The 26,949-nt window shown below is 41.8% G+C and overlaps 1 protein-coding gene across 12 annotated transcripts in view; it reads left to right on the top strand.

Moving 5' to 3' along the window:
- The first annotated feature begins 6,161 nt into the window (after window positions 1-6,161).
- The window catches only part of LOC149306923 (neural cell adhesion molecule 1-like), a 210,877-nt gene continuing 190,089 nt past the window's right edge, over window positions 6,162-26,949 (top strand). For 6 of the 12 annotated variants that reach the window (XM_089538790.1, XM_089538798.1, XM_089538789.1 and 3 more), the window contains exon 1: window positions 6,166-6,531. In XM_089538790.1, coding sequence (XP_089394916.1) covers window positions 6,474-6,531 — 58 coding nt within the window. In that variant the 5' untranslated portion in view covers window positions 6,166-6,473. Of the gene's footprint in view, window positions 6,532-26,949 lie in introns of all 12 variants that reach the window. The other 6 variants (XM_089538796.1, XM_089538794.1, XM_089538792.1 and 3 more) reach the window with 4 other exon arrangements.

Below are 26,949 nucleotides of genomic sequence, written 5' to 3'. Positions count from 1 at the left end.
TCAGTAGATCACACCCAAAGCACAAAGATGAGGATTGTTATTGTGTGCCTTCAAGTCATTTCTGACAAAATTACCGCAGGCATAACTGTTAATACTTGTAGTAAGCGCTGAATGGATGAGAGAGTAGAAGGGGGTCAATGCTTCCAGAGCAGATTAAACTCTTTCCTTTCACCAGGGGATACACATATATATAACAGTTAAAGTACAGTACTTACATTGACTTGTGGATAAGTCGACTCAGGTTTTTTGGGTCAATTTTTAACTTACATTTCTAGATTTATACATGTGTATATACAGTACTTAAAGCCTGCTCCTGGCTGGTACATTTGGCCGGCATTACAATGTGTAACATCATTTAGTAGGTCTTGGAGCAAGCATCTTTTAAGAGGCAACGGAGGCGTACAAGATCAAGCAAGATCAAATTAGAAGATGCCCTTGGTGAGGATAGTAGAAAGCACGGACATTTCCCTTTTAACAACAACAACAAAAAAGGTTATTCAAGTATCAAATAGTCAAACATCAAAATGTTCCCTTATCTGACATACTAAGAGAGAGGGGGGGGGGGGAGGCTTGATTCTACTTTCCAGGTCTCATTAGTAAGAAAAGAAGCTTCTCTCTGAAATCTGAGGACATTAAAGGCGGGATGCTTGCTTGGATCTTGGGGTTGTTAGATCTTTAACATTTGGAGTTTCATTATGTTGGTTCTTTTACAGCCTTTTACTCGAGTTCAAATATGTGGAGATATTTCCCTGCCAACAGGTTGAGAAAGCTGCTTCTAGCCAGATTGCATGTGAAGTGTGTGTTCAGTAGGCGTTTGCAAATGATGCAATTGGAAATCCAAGTTATTCGGAAATAAAAGGCCAATAAACCGTTGGCATAAATCATGATCCAACGCAAGTGGAGTTGAGACTTTCTTCCTCTGAATAGGGCACTGAATAGGGCCCTAGGTAGTTGCTACATTGGTACATTTCCACCAGGATTTTTAACCCTAAGTGGTTCAGGACTTCGAACTTGAACCCAGGACATGATCATTCAGAGTCAGACCCTGGGTCCATCTATCCCTGGATTGTCAGCTGTGATTGGCAGACATCAATCTCCAGGGTTCAGGCAGATGAATACCTAGAGATCTTCTGGTGGCCTCCCATCCTTCAAGGCTTTGGTCCTCCAGATGTTTTGGACTTCAGCTCCCAGAATTCCTGACTGCTAACCAAGCTGGCTAGGGCTTCTGGGAGGTGAAGTCCAAAACACCTGGAAGATCAACGTTTGGGAATCTCTGCTCCAAGGGAACATCCTCCTCCCCCCCAACATTTTGCATAAATTATGCATGTCACCATTATCACATATAATATGACTGGTTCTTTTCCAGACGTCTAAGTTAGATGTGCCAAGTATCAGACACGAGCCCTTGTATGAAAGAAAGAAAGGAAAGGAAAGAAGGAAAAGCTGTTGAGACAGACAAAAATTCCTAATATTTATTACATTTTGGAGATCTCTCATTCATAGGGTTAGCATAAATCAAGGTTGACTTGATGGCCAACAACAACAGAAGGATCCGTGGAGGACGCAACCAAAGGCATTTTGTGAATCTCTCTGTATTGTCATTCTACATTGGATGACATCTAACTTTTCCTGAGCAATTACAATCGACCCTCCTCATTCACAGCTTTTTGACTTTTACGGATTTGATCAATTGCGGGTTCGATTAATATGTTCTCTTTAGGAATTGCTAGGTCCTCCAGAGAAATTCTGCTGGAAATTGATCATAGAGTTGTACTGGAGGAGCTAGTGGTTACTAGGGAAAACACTTCTCTAGGCATTTGTAGGTCCTCCAGCATCATTCTATGGTCATCTTTTGGCAAATGTTGACCATAGAGTTGCACTGGAAGATCTAGAGATTCCTAGAGAGGAGGTCTCTTGGGTAAAAAAAAGTGATAGGTGTTAAAAAAATTGTAGTTTTTCCACTTTTACTTTGTCCTAACCCCAGCAAATGTGGAGGACTTACTGTAGATTTATAAAAGGTCCCAACATGCAGAGGCCAATAAATAAATACATAAACCAATTGAGTATAAATCTGATCACAGTCTTTGAAATCTCTCCCAAAGAAGGAGGAATTTTTGAAATTGCTAGCTTTTTCCCCCTTAAAGAGATGAACGGTGTCATAAGCCAGGGACTGTACTCTTGTTTGTGAAATGAGTTGAAATAAGGTAGTTTGGAAAAGCCAGACTCGCCTCCTCTCCGTTAATACAGTCTCTCAAGCTAGGAAGCTACCTTGACAAATGGGAGATGATTTCTTCTTCTCTTTTGCAACGATCAGATGAGTATCATACCTGCCAAGCAGCGAGCCTTATTTCTGTCCTTTTGCATCATGTTTGCTCTGATGGGGATCTGTTAACTTTCACATCATGTCGGCTTGATGCGAATGTGAAGCTATCTACCCAACCATGGAGAGAAATGTAATGCCACCTGTCCTTTCATCTCTCTCTCTCTCTCTGATCTTCGAAGACTGATCTTCCGGGTGGCCTTTACCCGACACGCTAATGCCATCAGTACAAAAAGGAAAAGGAGGCCTGTACTTGCAAGGCACCCCAATCCTTGATCCAAAATTGAAAGGTCGTTTTTTTTGGTGCCTTCCAGAGTGTTGCCTTGTACTAAGTCACAGCAGTGGACCATGTTGCACTTTGCCGTCTGTATTAGACACGGGGCAAGTTGTGAGGCCAGGCTTTGTTTTGCAACTTCTGAAGGTTCCCCCAAGCCTTCTTTAAAAGAAGAAAAACCCAAAACATTTTTAGTTGGGTTTTTTTGGGCAAAAGATGGTGTCCAAACACTCAGTCCACTACAATATGTGAAATCTGGGAACTCCTTGTACCCCCGCTGCATTGCTCCCAGTGAAGAAAACATCCATTTTTCAGTTGCAAACCCAAACTGGACATGATGTTCTTTCATACTAGTATCAGAAGTGATACTGAAATCTGTGGGTGTGATGGTGGACCCTGCCTTGCCATCCATGGCTTCCATTGACCACCAATGACACTGAGGATGGAGCAAGCTTGTTCTCTGCTGCTCCAGAGAATTGGACACAATGGAGCAATGGATGCAAGCTACAGGAAAAGAGATTTGAGGATAGGGAAAGAGTTCTGGGGTGTTAATGGGGGCTATTTATGGCTTTGGAGCAAAAATTGTTTGAAAATCATGCTGGTTTTTACATGTTTTGGGGGGGGGACTGGTGAGGACTTCAGTGGCAAAAAGTGGGGTCTAAGTAAGCAGCAAGTTTCCCAAACCTATTATTATTATTATTATTATTATTATTATTTGTATCCTCTTTTTCCAGAACTGGGATCCAGGGCGGTTCACAATATTAAAAGCACAGTACAATTAAAAATGTAGAAAAGTGATAACATTAAAGCGGAATTAAATTATTGCAATATTAAAACAGATTGCTTGTTCAAAGTAGCTTTAGACAATTTTGGAGAGGACCTGAGATAAAAAGTTTGTTCAAAACGGAAAACTATTGGTGTGGTTCGTCACCATTAAACAAAATTAAATAACGTTTTCAAAGGATATAAATTGGTTTATCCTTGTCGGTGCCCCCCCCCCCCCCAAGTATGCCATATTGCAGTTCTGACTATCTCTTCAGCATTGGAAAGCAAACAATTACCAGCGTTTTAAGTCCCCCTTTTAAAGAAAGAGAACAGTTAATCATCTCATTTAAATCGTGTTGCATGTTGCAACAAAGGGGCGTTTTCATCTGGAGTATTTTCTAGTGATTTCGACAAAATGAGGTTACAGTGAAGAGTTTACCTGTGGAAAACAATTGCTTCCCCCCCAAATTAATTCAACCTCAAACAGCTTTTCTGTTCTTCCTTTTGAAAAATGTTCTTCTGTGATGGAGCTTCTGCCGAAATCCTTTCATGGGTGGCTCTTCTGACGAAGAACATCTTCCAGGAAAAGCGGAGCTAAGCTTCTGAAGGCAATGTTTGGGGCAATGGTTCCTACAATATTTGCAAGCCAAACACAGTTGCATGTGGCTTGGTTCATACAGATGTTCCACATGTGTTTCCCTCTTTGGCCATATATCTTCCACCCCAAAGAAGGGACACCTATCTTTGGTTAAAGCTCTTCCATTCTGCTTCGGCTTTTCACATTTGGAGGCAGAAAATTGGTCTCTGGACCCACTGTCATTGCTGACACCCCACATACACTGCTGTGCATGTGTGTGTACACACAAATGTCACTGTCCATTCCCCATAGACACCCCTGGAGGGCTGTATAAACCCTATATATGCCCCTGGGGTGTGTGCAAATGTCACTACTTACCTTCCATTTACACCCCTGTTGTAGAAAACACTTGTCACTGTCCATCACCCATATACACCCATGGAGGGATGTACAAATATCTTTGCCAACCCTTCATAAATACCCCAGGAGGGGTGTACAAATGTCACGGTCCATCCCCTATATGCACCCCTGGAAGGTGTAGAAATGTCCTTGCTCACACTCCATATACACACCTGTTGGGAGTAAACAAATGTCACTGCCCCCCCCCATGTACACCCCTTGGAGGGATATATAAATGCCATTGTCACCCCCATATATGCCTCTGGGGGTGTACAAATGCCATTGCAACCCCATATATAAATGTAATAGCCTGCCCCTCATATACATCCCTGGAGGGGTGTACAAATGCCATTGCAACCCCATATATAAATGTAATAGCCTGCCCCTCATATACATCCCTGGAGGGGTGTACAAATGCCATTGCAACCCCATATATAAATGCAATAGCCTGCCCCTCATATACATCCCTGGAGGGGTGTACAAATGCCATTGCAACCCCATATATAAATGTAATAGCCTGCCCCTCATATACATCCCTGGAGGGGTGTACAAATACCAGTATCCGTACCCCATATACGACCTTGGCGTGTGTGAAAATGTCATTGTTTGCCCCCCCCCCCAGCCCCAAAATACACTCCCCGGGGAGTATACAAATGTCATTCATATGCACCTCTGGATGGTGTACAAATTTCCTTGTGAGATTATGCTTATTTTAACCTGTGTAGGACGTATGCCACTGGCAGGTCTTCATTTTAATTATTTTAATTCAGCTGACTGTATGTACAGCACTTTACAAATAAATCTTAATAATAATTGCACACCCCTGTGGGGTTTACAAATGTCATCACCCACTCCCCATATACACCCCTGGAAGGATGCGTAAATGCCATTGTTCCCCATATATATCTCTAGACCACAAATGCCATTGCCCACCCCCCAGCCCCATATATGACCCTGATGTGTGTGCAAATGTCATTGCTTGCCCCTATATATACAAATGTCACTGCCCACTCTTCATATACTCCAGTAGGGATGTGTGTAAAAATGTCATTGTCACCCATAGTCACCTCTGGACAAGTGTAAAAATGCCATTGCCCACCCTAACCCTCATATATGTCCCTGAAGTGTGTGCAAATGCCATTGCCTGTATACAAATGTCATTGCCCACTCCTCATATACACCTTTGGAGGGAGGTACAGATGCTTTGAGACCACCTTAGGAGGAGACCTCAATTACTTGGTATCTTCCTCCTCTTGATTTAATTCTTGGATACTAAGATACTAATAAGACACAGCCCCCTTTTCCCTGTTGATCACAATGTTGCTCTTCCCAATTAACAAAGCAGCCAGTTTGCTGTCCAGAGCCCACCCACTCCTTGCATTTTTGGCTCAGGGTCCTTTTTTGTTGCTATTATGTTACCATACTCCCTTATTTTGACTCCTGGGGTTTTTGGTGTGTAAAGTATAAAGACACAATGTAGGGAAAAAACAAAAACAAACACAACTACTACTGGTTTTTATTGCTAGCCACCAATATAGCTTGGATGGAGTTGGCATCAAAGACATTGTCCCTTTGCATCAGAAATCTGCCCTCCCAAATGGAAAAATGTTTAATATAATAAAAGAATCCAGATCCTCCAAAGTGTCCAGTCCATCTTTTCTAGGCGTTTCTATCATGCTTTTATTTTTATTTTTTTGCTTCTTTCTGGTTTGCAAAGGGACTATTTCGGCCCCCAGTCTGGGCGGAAGGATACATAGAGGAGAGGGAGAGATGCGTCCAAATCCCGGGCGGCGGAGGGATCCCTTCCATCGGCGCGCCTGGGTGATGCGGCCGAGGCTGTCACTCATTCTCTGCTCTTGCAAGAAGCAGCAGCAGCAGCAGCTGGAAGAGGGATAAAAAAGCAACATATATGATATACAACAATTAACAAATTAGTCAATTAAAAGCGGCAGCAACCGTCGTGGGGGTTCCCTCCCCTCTTTCCAACCCCTTCCCTTGGTTTTTTTTATTTTTTAATTATTTTTAATTATTTTTTTGCTTTGGCACCTGATTTATTTTTTGCAATATATATATCTATATATTGCTGAGCATCCTCAGCATCTTCTGTCTTGCAAAAGGGAAACTTCTTCCTCCAAGCCATGGCAATGCTCCAAAGCAAGGACCTCCTGTGGATTTGGCTTTTCCTTGGGATGGCAGGTAAATAATAATAATAATAATAATAAACCCTTAATGGATTTTTTAAACCCTTTTTAAATTGCAATTTTTTGGAGAGAAAAGGGAATGAATGGAAGCTTTCTTGGACTGGAGGCTCTCTGTGTGTCTCTTTCTCTGCTTAGGAAGGGATGCAACCAATTTCTCTCTCTGTATTTGTTGCATGGATTGCATCTCTCTTCTTCAATTGCAACAATACCTGGAAAAGATAGATTGTGTTATCATGGTGTGTGTGTGTTTTGGGGGGGATATCTCAACCGTCCTTAAGCTTCCCTGCCCCTTTGCAATCCCCTCCATCTTCTATTCCCTCTTTGCATTTGGAAAAGTGTGTGTGTGTTGCTTTTATGTTGTACTGCTGAATTGGTGGTCTTAAGAAACCTCTTGCTAATCATCATCATCATGAGAATTGTTTTGGAAGTGTGTGTGTGTGTGTGTGTGTGTTGCTACTTGGTTGTGATGCTGCTTTGTTGCTTTTAAGAAACCTAATAATGATGATACTAATGATAATGATAGTGGTTTTGGAAGTGTGTGTGTGTCTTGCTTCTTAGTTGTGGTGCTGATTTGGTGCTTTGTTGCGCTTAAGAAACCTGATGATGATGATGATGATGATGATGATGATGATGATGATGGTTTTGGAAGTGTGTGTGTGTATGTGTTGCTTTTCAGTTGTGGTGCTGATTGGGTGCTTTTAAATAAACCTAATAATAATAAGGATGGTGATGGTTTTGGAGGTGTGTGTCTGTTGCCTCTTGGTTGTGGTGCTGGTTTGTTGCTCTTAAGAAACATAATGTTCTTAATAATGATGTTTTTGGAAGTGTGTGTGTTGCTTTTAGGTTGTGGTGCTGATTTGGTGTCTTAAATCTCTTGCTAATAATCATAATCATAATAATGATGATGGTGATGATTTTGGAAATGTGTGTGTGTATTGTTTCTTGGTTGTGCTGATTTTGTGGTCTTAAACCACTTGTGATGATGATGGTGATGATGGCTTTGGAAATGTGTGTGGTGTGTATGTTGCTTTTAGGTTGTGTTGCTGATTTGGTGCTCTTAAGAAACCTTTTGCTCATGATAATAATCATAATGATGATGGTTTTGGAAGTGTTTGCATGTGTTGGTTCTCAGTGGTGTCATTTGTCAGAGAGGCTGTTTTGCTCCTCTTAACAAGCCTCTTCCTAACCAGGACAATCTTTCCTTCCCTAATAATAATAATAATAATAATAATAATAATAAATCATTTTTATTTTAAAAAAAGAAATTAGTAAGACCAGTACTGAGAGAAAAAACCCAACTGGAGCATCTTTGGGAGAGCAAACAATGAAGGGAGGGGACGAAGAGAAGAAGGGATAGGTCTTGAAAGACAAGAAACAAATAGGTTATGAACTGTCCAGCATTGCCTAGTTTGGATTTAATTAAATTAAATCATATTAATGAAATGAATTGATTAAAAATGAAGATTTGTTTTTTTATAAATGGTCTTCTTGGAAGGGAGGAGGAGGAAGGTGCAAAAGGAGGCAAATGGAGGCGCATTGAAGGTGCATTTTTTAATTTCTGTTTAATTTTGGAGGGTGTGGAGGTTGGTTGTTTTGTGTAACACACACCCATATACACACCTATACACATACATCTATATACACACAAAACCAACCCATCCATGGGGCTGGAGGAGTTGGCCAAGGTCCTGCTTTTCTCTTTCTCTCTTTCTTTCTTTCTTTCTTTCCTTCCTGGGCATCATTTATTGAATGAATTGTCGAATGACAATTGTGTATTAATTTTTGTATTATATTCCATTTTCTAGAATGTACACCATTTGGCAGGTCCATTTTATTTTTTATTTTATCCTGTTTTTATTTACAGTGCTGTGTAAGCCTACAGTACTTAATAAATTATTATTAGTAGTATTAATATTAAATAATAATAATAAATCATTTTTATTTAAAGATAATAATAAGACCAAGGGTGAGAGACACCCAAAGATGCTCCAGCACCACTGGTCTTATTATTATTATTATTATTATTATTATTATTATTATTATTATTAAATAAAAATGATTATATAATAATAATAATAATAATATTAATAATAATAATAATAATAATAATAATAATAATAATTTGTTCTCCTTCCCAAGAAAATTGCAAAAATTGGAAGAAGCCTGTGCTGAAAAGAAGTGGTTTTTGTTTTTTGAGGGTGGTGAGGAGGGTCCCTTGGGGAGACCTTCCATTTTGACAGGAGAAAGTCTAAGGGGGTCTTTAAAAGGGATTTGGGGGAGATATATATTTTGCAAGGAAGAAAGGGGTGACTTGGGCACCTTGGAGGGTCTTTCTGGTCTTTTTTGGGTGTGAAATGGAGGTGCAAATAATGGGGTGCCCCTCCTCTCCTTTGGGTGATGCTGAGGGTTGTGTGTCTCTTGCCAGTTGCAGACAATGGAAAAGGGAGGGAAGGAGGCAAGGAAAGGGATGCTTGGCTGTTTGCTTAACATTGCCTCTATGGGGGGGGGGGGGGTTAATGGGGTTGAAACTGGACTGAAATGGGGCATTTCTTTGCACCCCCTTTTTTGCACCCCCTTTCCCCTTCCTTTCCCCACTTTTCTCTCAGTTGCATTCTTTGAGGGTGATTTTTGTGTTTTTTTGCAAAGAAATGAATTTATAATGGGTTTGGCTGGTTGCAAGGGTGTGCGTGTTGGTGTGGTTGTGTTATGTGTGTGTGTGTGCATGAGACCCAGATTTTGCATGCTGCAAAACGACGGCAGCAACCCACTTCCTCCTCCTTTATTTATTTATTTTGCAAAATAAAAAAAAATTAAATAAATAGATGGAGAGATTCAAAATGCAATACTGGGAAGCCCCTCTTTTAAAAAATCTGGATGGCAAGGACTCTGTGTGTGTGTGTGTTGTGTTGTGTGTATGGACACTGAAGAGAAACGACACAAGGTGTCTCATTTGTTGATTTATTTAATTGCAACTGTATCCTGGCTTTGCAAAATAAAATAAAATAAATAGAAATAGAAATCTCACCAAAATAAAAAAAAGAGAGAGATGGTGGGGAAGAAATCCCTTGTTGCAAAAAGAAAAAGGTAGATACAGACATGCACTGATTTCTGGTATCTTGGGTGCGTTGCTTTTGCTTGCATTGCATTGCATTGTATTGTATTGTATTGCCTTGCAATGGAATGGAATGGAGAGAGAGCGCGCGCGCGCGCCGCACCCGGGGAAAAAAAAAAAACGGAGGTTCTGCGCATGCGCACCAGTGCCCGCGCGCTGTGGGAGGGGGTCCGAGGGGGGGGGATGCTGTAGTTGATGACGATGGGGTTCTCCAGCCAATCAGAGCGCGGCAAAGCCCTGGGCGGGAAATGCCGTTAGGGTCCGTTTTTTTATTCCTGTGGGCTTTCATAAATAATAACTAAGTCTATTCCTCTACTGTACATGGTTTTATACACTGTTTATTTTCAAAGTCGCCCAACGTTCTCAGCAGCCCCTCCTTCCTTCCTTCCTTCCTTCCCTCCATCATTCATGAGAGGCAGCCGTTGCCTCAGAAAAGAAAGGGCCGTTAGTGCCCCCAATATAAACACCTCTGAGGTGGCCAAGCTTGCCTTTATGGCTCCTTAGTCATGTCCCTCAGAGAGACATTCATTGTCCTCTGCTCTTGCCACTCTTTGCCTCACAGTTTTCCACACACACATCTGAATGCATCTGAGGAAGTAGACTGAAGTCTAGGAAACCTCATGCTGCCAATTTCTTTCTCAGTTAGCCTCAAAGGCGCTACAAGATCTCTATAGATCACAGTTTTCCAGCCACAGTGGTTTTGAGCAAACCTGTCTTCACACTTGAATGAATGTCAAAATCTGTAATGCGCTCTGTCTACTCTCACTCACTTTTACCTACTCTCTAGTCACTTTTGCTGCACCCATTATGAACACCCCTGAGGTGGCCAAGTTGCCTTAATGGTTCCTCAGTCATGTTTCAGAGGGGCACTGTCTTCTCTTCTTGCCACTTTTCCTCATAAATCTGTCAAAACCTGTCTCTCACACACCCCACTCCCAGGTTTTACCATCTAGCCACTTATGCTGCCTATTTGCCCTCGTTATGAACACTTGTGGGCTACCAGGCAGTCTTCAGGGCTCCCCACTCATGTCTCCGAGGGGCATTGTCTTCTGCTCTTGCCACTTTTCCTCATATATCTGTCAAAATCGATCTCTCTCACACACCCCAGTTCCAAATTCTGCTCTTTAGTCACTTTTAGTGCCCCCTTTGCCCCCAGTATGAACACCTGTGGGATGCCAGGCAGCCTTCATGGCACCCCACTCATGTCTCAGAGAGGCATTGTCCACTGCTCTTTCCACTCTTTTTGCCTCATAGTGCTTTTGAGCAAACCTTCCTCACTGTTACTTTGAGTGAATGTGTCAAAACCTGTAATGCACTCTTTATGTACTCTGTAGTCACTTTTATGCTCCCAATATGAACACCCATTGAGTGGCCAAGCTGCCTTACTGTCCACTAAAACCTGGGACAAAATGTAGGACAAAATCTAGACCAAACTGTAGGACAACTGCAGGACAAAACTCAGCCCAAAATGTAGGACATTTAACGTCCTCCATTTTTCTTAAATGTCCTATATTTTGGGCTGAGTTTTGTCCTGCAGTTGTCCTACAGTTTGGTCTAGATTTTGTCCTACATTTCGTCCCAGGTTTTAGTGGACAATTACGGCAACCCTATGGCGCCCCAGTCATGGCTCATAGGGGCATTGTCTTCTGCTCTTGCCACTCTTTTCCTCACTACTTTCCTCACAGTGATTTTGAGCAAATCTTTCCTTATTGTTTCGAGCAAATCTGTCATAATTGGCCATGCGCTTTCTAGTCTACTCTCTAGTCACTTTGGCTGCCCCTTTTGCATCAAGTATGAACATCCCTGGGGTGGACAGAAAGCCTTTTTGGCATCCTAGTTTTAGGATGCATATGCACTGTAGAAATAATGCAGTTTGACACCTCTTGAACTGCCATGGCTCCATGCTACAGAGTCACCAACTGAGTGCTTCTTTTGACAGAGAAGGCTAAAATGGCTTGTCAAACTACCAATCCCAGGATTCCATAGGCAGGAGCGACAGCACTCAAAGTGATGTCAAAATGCATTATTTATATGCAGTGTCAATTCATCCTCAGTTATGTTGCAGGACAACTTTCTCTTCTGCTCTTTCTTCACCGTTATTCTCACAATTATTGTGAGCAAATGGGTTGAAATCTGCCATGCACCCACACTCCCAAATTCTACTCTCTAGTCACTTTTGAGGGCTTTAATCCAGGCAATGGTAGTTCCTCCTCAAGATATTATCACCTTCCTTGTTTTTCTGCTCCCTTGAATATATAATTTCTAGAGAGAATCTTGCATTAGCACACATGCAGTCATTGAGAAATTTCCACAGAGCTGGGATGCTTCAGTCCCACATTTTTGCACAGTGCTGCTAAGATCTCATTGAGCATAGAAATCGCACATGTTGTATTGTAGTCTTTCATCAAAAGCCTCACATAAGTGTGACAAATGATGTGCAGAAGAAAGGTCTTCAGCCATCACTGGGAATCCAGTGTCATGGGGACTGTGATGGTGCCATGTAGAAAATATGGCATCATCTATGGACCCTGCTTGCAATTACATGATAGATTGTTGTCCTTTTATTGCCATGGCCCAGTGAGATGCCAGTAGACCATCCTCACCATCTGCTACTGTTGTATGTAATGGTTATACCTCACCTGAAAACAATCCCTTGTGCAGTCATAACTATGCACCAGACTATGGTGCCCAAGTTTATGAATGCACTGCATCCCCTGTCATGGTGACAGCATCCAACAAAGTACCAAGGCCTTGCAAGCATTCCCCTTCAACACCCAGTGCTCCCAGCTTGACATCCTAGTAGTATAAATACCATTACCCATGTGGTTTCACTTTCTAAGAGGTTGTGCAAAGTGGTGTCCTCATCAAGATTGCACAAGTGGCTTAATCATTGTGCAACAGGTGAATAGGAGGCACTACACCCTGTTTGCACCATCAGTGGTGCAACACATTACAGGTCTGGCATAACATAACCCTGGCATGGCTATACTTGGTGTAAATTTATATCACGATTCTGCTCAACAGGCTCTTGGCTCCAGAATCTTCCAGTTAGCATGGCTGTCAGCCATACTATAGGTTGAGTCTCCCTTATTTGAAACACTTGGGATCAGACGTGTTTACGGATCTTGGGTTTTTTGCAGATGCATAATAAGATATCTTGGAGGTGGGACCCAAGTCTAACCATCATTTATCTTTTGTACGCACCTTCTAGCCTGAAGATAATCTTGTACTCAGTTTTGTGCACGAAATAAAGTTGGCATGCACTCCACCATCCAAAAGCAAAGGTGCTGCTATTAGCCACATGTAGGTAGCTTTGGGTCTTTTTGGATTTTGGAATTCCAGATAAGGGAGACTTAACTTGTAGTTTTCTGGGTGTTATATCAGTGAAGCATTTTTCCCAATAATACTGTTACACTTAAATAGAGGCAATCCAGTGAGTAGAAGAATGGTTTGAGTGTTGGAATATGACTCTAGGAGACCAGGGTTTGAATCCTTTCTGTCCAGCCATAAATCACACTCAGAGGACCATAGCTAACCTTCTTGGAAGAAATCTTGCCAAGAAAACCCTGTTATGGGGTGCCATAAATCAGCTTGAAGGCATATAGCAACAACAATAAAGATATCCATGGATTGTACTATTCATGTTCAAAGGCTTCACAAAAACTCAGCTATCCTTGCAACAACAGCCTGTTTAGCATTATGTGCCACATATACTAGGCCATACTTTCCCACTCTCTTTGAATTATCTTAAGAAAAGCTACCACTTCTAGCTCTGTATTCCTCTAAATGGGTTTAAAATTCCCACTCCGCCTATAAACAGGCAGTGAACGTGAATGGAAAGTCCATCTTTCTGCACTTAGTCAGCCATGGCTAGCTATAAATCGAGATGGATGGATCTGTCAGTTTTGCCTTCTCCTCCATTTTATCTTTATTTTTTTTTTTTGTAAGTGTCAAGTTCTTTGCATCCTGTTCATGAGGAAATGTTCATGAATTTTGGCACGTTTCTTTTTTTAGCAGAAAATGAAATAGAATTTCAGCCCATTTCTGCTGGCCATATTCAGTTGGTATAACTATTCAACCACATCATATCGTCCTACCATAAATATCAGGCTCTCAGAAGAAGAAATAGTTGGCAACCTTTATTCAGCTCCATAAATACAGTTGACTACACAGAGTGTCAGACATTTTGAATGGGTAACTACAGTGGAGCCTTGGTTTCTTCTGGGGTTTGGTCTCAAATCTCCCCTTGGATACCAAAATCCATGGATGCCCAACTCCCATTATATACAATGGTACAGTAATATGGGGGTCCTGATATAAAATGGCAAAATCAGAGTTTGCTTTTTGGACTTTTTGTTGAATATTTTAAGGCCGTGGATGGTTGAACCCATGGATACAGAGGACCAACTATACTCAAAAGGATGTGGACAACATGTGTGTTTTCATCATCTCACATTCTTTCTTTCAAGTTCTTTCTGCCTGGTGTATGAAGGAATGCCGAGAAATTCTGTCAAAAGAAAAGTGAAATGAAGTTCACACCCACCCCAAGATATAAACAGTGGAGTGTTATATGCTACAAAAATCACATAATCCAGAACAATCCCTTTGGGCATTCCAAAGGGATCTTGTGTACCCACATTGGAAAGTAGTTCATACTAGATTATCCAGTCGGAATGCTTTTTGCGGCTGAAGCTGAACAGGCCACATAGGAAGCGGAAGGAAGGGAGGTTTTCCATCTGTAGCTTCTGAGAACTGTGTACTTCCTAAAACTGGAATGAGTTGTTCCTTGTCCAACTTGTGGCAGTTGTGTGATGAGGTTTTCAACCACCACACCCACTGTTGCTGAAACACTACACCTGACCAGCACAGCTAACAGTATTTGTCACATACTAGATGATCAAGTGCCTTATTACATGATGATTTGTTGCACAATTGCAATGGATTAGTTCCATATTTGATCTTTCCTGATCACATTACATCGTGATTCCTGTTTTTTTTAATGAAACACACAACATCATTCAGATGTCACACATCTTCTGATTACAATCATCCTTGACTACGCTCGTCCCTCCACATTTGCAGCTTTGACTTTCTCAGATTTGATTATTCACAGGTTTGATTAATATGTTCTCTCTAGAAATATCTAGGTCCTCCAGCGCAATTCTACGGTCAACTTTAACCAAAAGTTGCACTGAAGGACTTAGAGATTCCTAGAAAGAACACTCTGGCCCATTCCGCATGGGCGTAAAAGTACGGACTGGGTCCCTTCCGGATGCCCCAACCCTAGTACGGATCGAGTCCGTACAAAATGGTGGCCCCCGTTCCACATGGGGGCCGCCATTACGATGTCACGAACGTGCTGCCTCCAAATGAGGCGGCGCGGATGTGACGTCTTTGTGCCGCGCGAGGGCGCCTAGAACGCCTGTTCCGCAGCGCGAGAAGGGGCTCTGAAATGGAGCTCCTTCTGCGGTTTGTGTCGCTGGCGCAGCCTTTAGATGGCTGCGCCAGCGACACAAAGGAGAAAGGGGCCGAGTGGCCCCTTTCTCCTCCTCCCCGCCGCCGTTGGGTGTCCTTGGGGCTTGAAGCCCCAAGGACACCCCTTTCCAGGCCGCGGGGAAACGGCCTTTTGCCGCTTCCTTGCGGCCTGGAAAGCGGCGGATCGGGGCCTGGGAGGCTGCCGTTGTGGCAGCTGAGGCCCCGATCCGGCGGGGAAAGGGCCGGTTACAGGCTGCCCCAAAGGGGCGGTCTATAACATGCTTCTGGTAGGCATGTGTAGCTCCTCCAGTACAATGCTGTGGTCAATATCTAGCAGAACACCTTTTCTCCTGTATGGTTTTTAACACCTTTACCTGATGGTGAAGCCAGTGGAGCTTTGAAAGCTTGCAGCGTGTACATTGTGCATTTTGGTTGGTCCAATAAAGGTATCATTGATGGGTTTTTGATGTCATTGGATATACATGAGTGTGGTCACCTTCCATCCCTCTTGCCTTTTCTCCTTGACTCTTATGCACAACAGGGTCTTACTCATTTAAACTCATCCATTCCCAGCTTCAGAGAAGAACGCTTGCCCTTGTGTCTTGCAAAAAGTGGCACACATGCCCAAGAGAGAGGTAGTAGCAGAATTTAGGGGGAAATCCTGAGTTTTGTTTAAGAGTACCCTTTTCCTCCCCAAACATTTTAGGAAAAACACTGGCAGACATGGAACTCTTACTATTCATTGAATTATTTATTTATTGCTTCAGGATGTTACATAGCAACGTTTCAACGCAATACAAAGAGGCAGCAAACTTTCAAACATTGTAACACTGAAACAGAGAAAGACCAAACGAAGGCTATTCAAATAGCAACAACACTGTAATTCATCTAAAATGAGCCTAAAATGAACCATTTTGCTGTCTGGTTAACATACTTCCTGGGGCATTGGGAAACTTGGAAGATAGTCTTATATTTGTGATTGGGTACCATTCTCCCTTCTTTTTTAACAAAGTGGTTGACAGCAGCCTTGCAGTTTTGTCCCTGTTACACATTGTGGATGGTGAGGAAGTAAATGACCCAGTGTTGTCATTTGTTTCTTTTTTCCAGCATTGCAGGTTGTGCTGAGAAAACTGTCTATAACTGTGTTGTTCACTGTTACACACTTCTATTGTAGATTAGAAGTCTTGTGTTGAGAGTTGTTTGCAGCCTGGCCTGTGAACCACCCCATTGTTAATATTGCAGGTCAGAGGTGGGGCTGGAGGTGGTTTGGATTCCCAGTAAAAAAAAATCTCCATCCTTCTTAGATTACAGCAAAGGTCACTATATTTAACTTACCCCATCAGATCTTTTCCCAGGCCAAATCATGCAGTCAGTTGTGAGCAGATGCCTCATGCTTCATTGACCGGTTGCTCTTCTCAGCATTCAGAACCTAAAAATAATATGAAGTGAAAAAAATTTCACATGAAATAACATCCAAGTTAGATCAGAGACTCTTGCATTTGATGGCAGTATCCGTTTTGTTTCCCCCATCCCCAAGCAACACATACAAAGCAAAGCTATTCCACAACTTTATTTTTGCAAGACCCCACTTGGAAATTTACTGGAATAATTGAGAATTGGAAAAGACCGCCAGTTGTTTTGGCTTCTCCATTTTCTGAACACATCTAAACAGCCTACTTTGTTTAAAATGTAAATAGATGTGTGTTTTATTACAAATCCCTTATGCAATAGAAGGAGAGATGGCATGACTGGAGGGCATTTGGGCGCATTGGAAAGCAGTTGTTTGCCCTGGACAATCTGTTTTGCTGGTCTTTGATTTTGTAGGATTGTAAATTGTGCAGAGCAGTGATTCCCAATCTTTGTTCCTCCAGGTGTTTTAGACTTCAACTCCCAGAAGCCCCAACCAGCTTGGCCAGCGGTCAAGAATTCTGGGAGCTGAAGTCCAAACCATCTGGAGAACCATAGTTTGGGAACCACTGGTTTAGATAATCCACACAAATGGAGAAGTCACTCCCTTGCAGAAAGTCATCTTCCAACTCATAGAAGGTGATGAGGATGGTAGCAGAGAGGAGTGGAGGTAGTAGAATCTTCTTTGTTCTCTTTTGTGTGGTTTCAGTGATGGAAGGGAAAGGAAAGCCTGAAGAGAGTTTGTGTTGGTTATTTTTACAAACTGTAGTTCTACACAAATCTACAATCAGCTCTTGGATGCTTTATCCGTGGATTCAACCACAGCTTGAAAATATTGCCAAAAGATACAAAATTCCAAAAAGCAACCCTTAGTTTTGCTATTTTATATAAGGGAGATGCCATAGTTTCTGATTTATGGCTACCCTAAGGCGATCCTATTGTGGAGTTTTCTTGGCAAGGTTCAGAAGTGGTTTGCCATTGCCTTCCTCTGAGGCTGAGAGTCATAGTCCAACTCTCAAACCACTATGCCATGCTGGCTCTCACCAGGTTCTTTCATGGGACTTGAACATCCAAAGATTTTGGTATCCATGGGAGGTCCTGGGACCAAACCCCAGCAGATACCAAGGGTCTACTGTAGGCTTGTGCAAAGGTATCTGTGAATAATAAACATTAACAGTTGCATTGTGTGAGTGGGATTGGGGAGAAGCTCATTTGCTCAACCATGTTCCTCACATCACCATTGCCGACTTCATTGTCTTCCATGCTTAGGAAAGTGAACTACTGCAACAAGGAGGTAATTGCATGATCTGAGACAGATTACATTTTTAAATTATGAGCAGAGTCTCCACAAAAAGAAAAGTGTCTCTACTGCAAAGGGCACTTTCCCACCCTGAAGCTTGATCATGATACACAGAGGAGGACCTAATGTGCTTGTTGTCATTCCCAACCTCACTGCAGGAAGGGGATAAGGTTTGGAGAAGACTTTTGTGAGACCTATATGTGGGTAAACACATGCACAGATTGGGCTGTGGATGATGGTGGGTCGTTTCCCAATAATTCTCAAACTCTGGCCTTCCCGGTGTTTTGGACCTCAATTCCCAGAAGCCTCAGCCATCTTGGCCAATAGTCTGGGACTCTGGGAGCTGAAGTCCAAAAAACCTGAAAGGCCAGTGGTTGGGAATCAATGCTTTAAACAAATAAGCTGACTTAAGTGATGCTGCTGTTTACCAAATACCATCCTTGATGTTGAATTCTATCAGTACTTGCACACTGGATTCCACAGTATGCCATGTACTTTTAAGGGAGATAAGGAATGCTTTGTGCAGTAAGAAGAAGGCTAGTGTTGCTGATCTGTGACCGTAATAAAGATGAACTGGAATGTTGCTTGCCATAGTAATGGTTGTCTGGATATCATCAGGAGTTGCACTATGTGTGTTGTGCTGTTGTTTCCACCTGCATAAGGTGAGGAGACCAATCACAAATGCTAAGCAAGAACCAAACCAAAACAGAAAATGTCTGCCCAGAAACCAGCTTAGCTGTAATGTGCTAAAAGCCACAACCCTCTTGGGAGATGGAGTTGGAAATGGCTGTGAGGAAAAGAAAGGTTAAACAAAAGGGTCTCCTATTTACACTACCTTAAAAACAAGAAACAGAAGCAAGAGATAGATACAGGGGATTGATGAGGAAACTCCCAATAGAAGGCTGTCTTGACTCTGATGAGTTGTTGGAGCAGAACAAAGACTTAGCTTATCCTCTTCCAACCCGTTTTTAAAGCCACCTTTCCCTTTGTTTATATTTTCTGTGTCTAGGGTTAGTGACACTAATTTACTCTTCAAATCCAACCATCGTTGGTTTTATAATGCAGGCCAATAGTTTTTCAACACAGCAGATGGTTCCTTTGCTTGCCTGCTCATGACGAAGACCTTTGCGAGAACGGCACATATTGACATGCGCCCTTGCAGATCTTCGTCTCAACGAGTGGATTTCTTTTCTTAAAAATAAAAGGGGGCACTTAATTTAATGTTAATTTAATGAATTTTAGTGTTTGGAGTCTTTCAAGGGCTGTGGCTGCATTCCAGTTGCAAAGTGCCTTCGAGCTCTTCTGGCTGACCTCCCGAAACGTATATATTTTGCAGAATCTCATCTATTGTCTTGGGGAGAAGATAATAATTGGCTTTTTGCTGTTTAAAAAAAGGAGACATGGGCTACACATATATTTTCATGTCATGGATTTGCATGGGTCAGGTGGCGGGAGAACAGAAACAGTTGATGGGGATGGAGGGAGGCGGAGGAGGAGGAACTGCACCTGCTGCCTTCTGTCTGGAAGGAACAACACACAGTTGAGTAAGACAAAAAGCACATTTTATTTCTTGGTTTAAAGAGAATGCCGTCCCTGGTTTTATTGATCACTCAGACATTTGAAGCATCTGCAGGCCCTTTCCCCCTCCCCCCATTTTATTGGAGTGTTTGTAGCTTTTGAAGTATTTATTTGATAGAGTATTTTTATAGAGAATTCAAACACGAGTGGCAGAGCCAAACCATGAAAGTGTTGAAATATGTGCAGACATTGTAGTTGGGGAAATTGCAAACCTCTTCTAAGACTAATCTCCTTCCTTAATATGGACGTTTGGATTTTTAAAAGATGTTCCTGTGCAAGGGTGGCACCTAAAAATTCATGGCTGGCTGCTAAAATTCATACCAATTCATAGTTCTTTGTGGTATGTATAATTATATGTGCTGGGTTTTAAACTAATTAGTGAGAGATGATATCTTTAGATACCTTTGCAGTGTCCTAGTTTTTCAACATTGTCAGGACACACTTCCTTTTTTGAGTACAGTCAGGGACTGGTACTGGCTGTGCTTAGCAGTTATAGATGGTGAGGATAAAGTGAATCTGTGGAACCAGTGTAGCTCCATTCCTCCCATTTTCCTGGCTGTGGTGACTTCTTGTTGTTAGCTGCCTTGGAGTCAATCTCAATTCATGACAACCCTGTGGATGAGACCCCTCCAAGCTCCCTTCTCTTGTACTTCTCTCCTTAGGACCTATAAATTCATACACCTTACATGAATTCATGACCTCCCTAATAGGGTCTATCCATCTAGCATGTGGTCTTCCTCTCTTTCTGCTTTCCGTCCAACTTTCCTAGCATTATTGTCTTTTCCACTGAGTCTTGCTTCTCATGATGTGACCAAAGTATGACAGCCTCTATTCAGTCATCTTGGCTTTGGGGGAGAGTTTAGGCTTGATCTGTTCAAGGACCCATTTGTTTGTCTTCTTGGCCATCCATGGTATTCTCAGCACTCTTCTCCAGCACCACACTTACGACTCCTTGAACGCTTTCATCAGTGCTGTTTACACACAATTCTAAATATACACTGGACTGACTATGGCAAATGTTGCTGTCCTTGAGCAAGCAGGGATCACCAGCATGAGGCCATGCTATTGAGGACGCAGCTGCACTAGGCAGGACACATTTCTAGGATGAAGGACCATCACCTCCCCAAAATAGTATTCTACGGTGAACTCACCACGGGTCAAGAGCGTAAGAGGGGCGCCCCAAAGAAGAGATACAAGGACTCCCTAAAACAACATCTCAGGCTCAGCCAAATTGATCACCAACAATGGTCTGCCCTGGCCTCACATCAGGAGGCATGGAGACGCACCCTCCACGATGCTGCAGCCTTTTTTGAAAGCTCACGCTGAACAAGTCTCGAAGAGAAACGACAACGCAGAAAGAACCACAACCCGGAAACATCACCCAAGGAGACTTTCTGCTGTGCTTTCTGCAACTGGACTTGTTTATCTCCGATTGGTCTTTTTAGTAATCAATGCACTTGTAGAAAGCATGGGATGAGTCCTTCCTGAATCTTCGTTCGCGAAGAAAATACAGAGAGAGAGAGAGAATTAAAAATATAATCAAAGTTGAAAATCAAACATTATACATAAATCTTTTCAACTTCTACAAAGTGCACCCCATCCCCAGGACCACCTGTACCATTTTAATTAAACAGTTTTCCAAAATTGCAGTGACTCTCATGGAGGCATACACCCTTTTTTCTTATAAAAACATACTCCGTAAACATATTCCATACCTCTTCAAAATCATACCTCTTCCATAATCCTTTCTTTAACTTTAAGTCTACCTGTTAATTTATGATCAATAGCAACATCCCAAACTTCTTTATACCATTCTTCTATTTGGTAGCTACCTTTACTTTTCCATTTTCAGTACCACATCTCAAAGAAGTTGGTTTTCTTCCTGTCTGCTTTCTTCACTGTCCAGCTCTCACAACTGTATGTGGTAATGAGGAATGCAATGGATTCTATCTTTCGTGTTCAGTTGTATATCTTTACAATTTAGGATCTTGTCCAGGTCTTTCATAGCTGCCCTTCCCAGTCCTAATCTCCTTCTGATTTCTTGACTGCAGTCCCCATTCGAATCAATGTTCTGATCAAAATGGCGACTAGTGCTGCCCAAGAAGCATGTAGGCTGGCAGGCAGATTCTCTATTTAGCTTCACACCTTCCCCACTTTCTTTATGTTAGTCGTGCCTATTTTAGCACACACTAGAGCTGTTGGACTGTAACTCCCATACCTGTATTTCAGAAGACATGGTCAGTTGGCTTGCTTATTGTGAACTGCATGAAGCATTAGCCCAACATACATGAATGGTGCTGAGTTAGGAAGACTGTCTTATGTGGATGGAGCTATATTCAGAAGTATAATCTGTGTACAAAATCATGTTTCTGAATCTGTTTGATTCGATTTTAAAGGATTATGCTTAGAATACATAATTTTGGCTGCAGCTGAGATAGATTTACTGAATGCTAAAACGTTTTCCCCCTCTTACTGGGTTTCTAGCTGTGCAATCAAGAATAATCAGGAGTTATCTTGCATGGTTGTTAGAATAAATAAATGAGGGAATGACAATAAAGGATTTGGTTCATCTACATTTGTCTCTATATAATTGCTCTTGCTTGTATCACGGCCTAAAAAATTGACTCTAGTGCGAAGTTGAAGGCTTTCATGGTTGGCATCCCTAGCTTTTTGTGGGTTTTCTCTGAAGATGCCAGCTACAGATGCTGGTGAAACTTCAGAAACAAACTGTTCTAGAACATGGCCCCATAGCCCGAAAAACCCACAAAAAAACTATGACCCTAGTGCGTGTGAACTTGGACTTTTTGCAAAGGATGGTATTGGATAATATTGGAGCAGTCACCCCCCCCCCTCAAATGCTTACTTACCTCCCATTGATACCATGGGTTTACATTAGTTGGGACTCATAAACTGGATTCCAAGAATTTAGGTTAGATTTTGGTAACTATGGCAATCATTTTAAACTACAGGCATGGTATTAAGACCTTAAAACATCATTTTCTGGACATTTTCAGACAGTTGTGCTGTCCCTTTAATGAGAAAAGGTGGCATAAAGGCAGGACCCATCTTGGGTCCTTCTAGGTCTGTCTCTGAAAGGAACCCCATGTCCTAGTTCACTCTCCCTTGTGGTCCTTTTGTGTATGGCTTTTACAATTTCCAGTTTGGAGAGCAGTGTTTCCCCATAATTGGAGTGAGTCTGTTCCCACTTGACGGTGCCTGGCATCTTTGAAAGCAAAAATCTTTACACAGTCAGGCATATATTTTTTAAATTCAACAATAAAGTCATAGGTGTTAAAAATTGAAGGTCAGATTTGCACCAATTGTGGTCCCTTTGTTTGACGAAAGGGCAGTGTCAAACCTTAAAGTCGTTGCTGATGCAAAGTGATGCAAATGAGTTAGGCTTTGGCGGTGGTGCCATTATGTCTTTTCCTGTTTGTAGTGTGGAATTGCTCCTTCTCTCTTGCAGCTGCTCATTAGTAGCTTTGCCTTTTGATGTTACCCCGACTGCCAAATGGCAAGTTTTCAAAGGTGTTTAATATATTGCATTTATAACCGTTTCACAGCCCCACTGTTAAATACTGGAACTTTTAATCTCTCCCTGTCCGTCTCTTTAAATAAATACATTGACATAGACATTTGAGTTTACAGTCCATAAGTTAGAATTTGCACCCAAAGGAGAAAGAAATAGATACCAGGAGAATCCATTGTAGAATGAAATTAGATTTTGTTGATATATGGTTCAGTTTGTCTGCGTTGCAATCCAGAAAGAGCGGCTTCCACCCCAAATTTAAGACTGCTTTCTTCCCCCGCTACTTAAAGGAACATGCCCTGGTATATCCCTGCATCCACGAATTGCTGGGATAAGGGGTGCTGTTGTACCTGGGGAACCCCAAGGTGCTTTTGTGCACCAGGGACAGGGGATGTTTTGGAAATGCAGTAGACCCTTGGTATCTCCTGGGGTTTGGTTTCAGGGTACCAAAATCCATGGATGTTCATGTCCCATTAAATACAACGGATAATAAAACGGTGACCCTTATATAAAATGACACAATCAAATCTTGGAATTTGTATATTTTGTTTGAATATTTTCAACCCTTGGATGCTTGAATAAAGAATCCGTGGTTATGGAGGGCCGATAGTATCTAAAAGCAGCAGATCTTGGATGCTAAACAGGGCCAATTCCAGTTAGTACTTGGATGGGAGACTGCCAATGAATACCAGGTGCTGTAGGCCTATTTCAGAGGAAGGAACTGGCCAAACTACCATTGCCAAGATAAAAGTAAGGATACTCTATGGAATTCATAGGGTCGCCATAAGTTGACAGGCCATTTGAAGGATACCAGCAGCTGCAATGCCCCAGGAAGTACATACACAGGTGTAACTGGGGTTATGAAAATATATGTCCCTGAGGGTTCTGACCCCAGTGTAATTCTGCTCAAATTCTGTTAGCCATGTTTCATCTGCAGATGTTAGGACAGTGACAGCGTGAACCTGAGTTCATCCACTGTCAGTGGAATTGATGCCAAGTTGGAAGGCTCTGCCTTCTGCTCCGTATCTCACTTACAGTACTTATGGCAGCTTCCTCCTCTGATATTTCATGAGATAATTGCATCCTGTAATACTGTTGGAAGAGATGTAATGGGAGCTCTGTGATACCAACTGAACTGTAGATTGTTCTTGCCTCTATACATTTTCCTTGTTGTTGTGTGCCTTCAAGTCCTTTTCGATTTATGGTGAAATGGGGTTTTCATGGCATGTTTGTTCAGATGGGAGTTGCCATTGCCACCCTCTGTGGCTTAGAGAGTGTGACTTGCCCAAAGTGGGTTTCCATGGCCAAACTGGGATTCAAACCCTGGTCTCCAGAGTTGTGGTCCAACACTCAACCCACTATACCAGCTCCTTATGCATTCTCCTATGTATGTACTCTTCAATCCCAGCCTCTGCTGTAGACTATCAAAGTTCTCCTAAATGCTCATGCACAGAGGAGTCCCTGTTGTAACTTCATGGTTTGGTTTTAATGATCTAATGCTGAAGAAAAATAAATGCATTCAAATATAAATGACTGAAATATTTGGAATGTGGTGTCATGAATCAGTTATCTCTCGCTATTTCCTAGCTGTGTTAGGCTATGGAATCAGTATGTACAGAGATCTTGTAGCACCTTTGAGACTAACCCTAAGAAAGAAGTTGGCAGCATGAGCTTTCGTAGACTTCACTCTACGTCCTCAGATCCATTTAGAAATAATAATAATAATAAGATGTAGAGAGATCTTGTAACACCTTTGAGACTCACTGAAATAAAGAAGCTGGCAGCATGAGCTTTCCTAGACTTCAGTCTACTTCCAAATGCATCTGAGGAAGTAGACTTTAGTCTACAAAAGCTCATACTGCCAACTTCTTTCTTTCAGTCAGTGTATGAATGGCACATCATGAACATACTCCAAACCCACTCAAATAAATGCACATCTTTAATATTAAACCTGTTTGTAGATGCTGCCATTGTTTCTTGAACCTCATACGCAGACTCTGAGAATGGATAATCCATTTGCAGCAGCGATTTCTCCTGCACAGGTCTGGAGGATGGTGTTCAGAGAGGGAAAAAATCTAGTACAAAAACAGGTTTGCAACCTATTAGGCCTTGCAATGTGGCACCTGGCAGAGCTTAGATTTCCTGCTGGTTCCACTCTGGAGCCCAGGAAGAGATGAAGCAGCTGTGTAGATCCGTAAAAGCGTAATATGAGGAGAGACTGTGGGTGGATGGGATGTCCTGGCTTACTTGGGCACCAGCTTGAGCAATGTGAAAAGCAGTCCAAAGGAGGAGCCCCCAGACCCCAAATTCGGTGTCTAGTTATTTTCATAGATCATTGAATGAGTGTTTGAAAGGTCTCTTGCTTCTCTGCTACTCATTCCACAGGGCTGTTTGATTTTTAAAGGCTTTTGGGAAGGGAGCCAGTTTGCTGACACATGAGCCTTCGAACACAATTGAAATAAAATCCTCGGAAGACAGAGCAACTGGCAAGCAGTGATTCTTTTATTAAATAGCGGTTTGAAAATAGACAGAGTCTTTTGTAATGGCTTTCTGTTGAAAAGAATTGGATAAGAATATTTTTACACTGCACTTAAAAAAAAGAGAGAGAGAGAGAATAGAAAATGAATTACATCTGGCAATTGTGAGATTTAATTCGTAGTAAAAGAATGAACCAAGAATAGCCCCACTGGGATTTCACTGCTATTAATCTGGATGAATACAATGTGTTTGTTTTATATTCTCTTGCTAAAATGTGCTGATGTTAAAGGTTTTGTGTGTATATTTGCATTTTTTTCTTTTGCTGGCAGGGGAGAAATGAACATTGACAATGCGTTGACTGTGTTTTAGTGACACATGAGCGGTTTCATCCGTTTGGATAAAAGAAGTGGAGCAAAAATGTTATATGTACTGATGGGACTCCCAAAATATAGTGAAGGTCTTGAGCAGTTGCCAAGAGAGACTTTAAGTGCATCCCTTGACATCCTTCTACAAAGACTGTGCCATCGCTGGGCAAAGAGGCAGAGGGCCAGGTCTTTTTAATATTGAATTTCAATGCTGTCATTGGAATAGTCAATTTCTCTCTGCAAAGCTAGTGGCATTAAAGCATATCATTACCCTAAACAAGAAAGCAATAAATATAATTATAAAATAATAAAGTGTGGTTCCTCAGTTGTGTTGGATGGCAGTTTCTAGAGCCCTTCACAGTTGTCTTTGCTGACTCAAGCGGTAAAAAGTGTGCAAATCTGGTGGGACCTTGGTATCCTCTGGGGTTTGGTTCCAGGATCCTACGTGGATAACAAAATCCATGGATGCTCAAGTCCCATCGAATACAAAGGCAAAGCAAAATGGTGTCCTTTTTATAAAATGGAAAATCAGGGTTTACTATTTGGAATTTATATTTTTCTTTGAATATTTTCAAAGCCGTGGATGCTTGAATCTGTGGATAAATAGTCTGTGGATAAGGAGGGCCAGCTGTACTTATCTGAAATGCTAAACATTGAGGTGTCCAGACAGAATTTCATTAAGATGTGATTACCAAGGATTGACTTCATCATGGCAAGAAATACTAGTGTCAGTCATCTTTAGATCTGCAAATTCAATCATCTGCAGATTGTCATGCCCCATATTATTAAATGGTGGCAATGTGAATGCAGACATGCGGAAGCATGCACATTAATCTCGCCACCATTTAATAATTTGTGGTACAATTATGTGCCTTTTTTCACATCCATGGGGGTCCTGGAAGTGAACCCTGACAGATCTGAAGGGCCAAATGTATATAAGTGGCTGGTTGTATAGTATATCTTCTACACACATTGAGTTGATTCATTATGGCCTTAGTGCATTAGATGATTAGATAATGAATATGACAACTGCTAGACAAATGGTTGTTTTTGGTTTTGCTTAATAAAATCAAAGACACTCACAAATGTTTTTGTTTTTTAAATTGGAGGAAACGTCTTGTGTAACAAGATTTGCTGCTATTTGAAATACATATTCCAGGCTTATACAC

Source organism: Sceloporus occidentalis, unplaced genomic scaffold (assembly GCF_023333645.1).
Source record: "Sceloporus occidentalis isolate IW3139 unplaced genomic scaffold, rSceOcc1.0.p SCAF_9, whole genome shotgun sequence".
In the NCBI taxonomy this organism is placed as follows: domain Eukaryota; kingdom Metazoa; phylum Chordata; class Lepidosauria; order Squamata; family Phrynosomatidae; genus Sceloporus; species Sceloporus occidentalis.
Note: the sequence above shows the minus strand (reverse complement) of the source record. Positions and strands in the feature narration are given on the sequence as shown.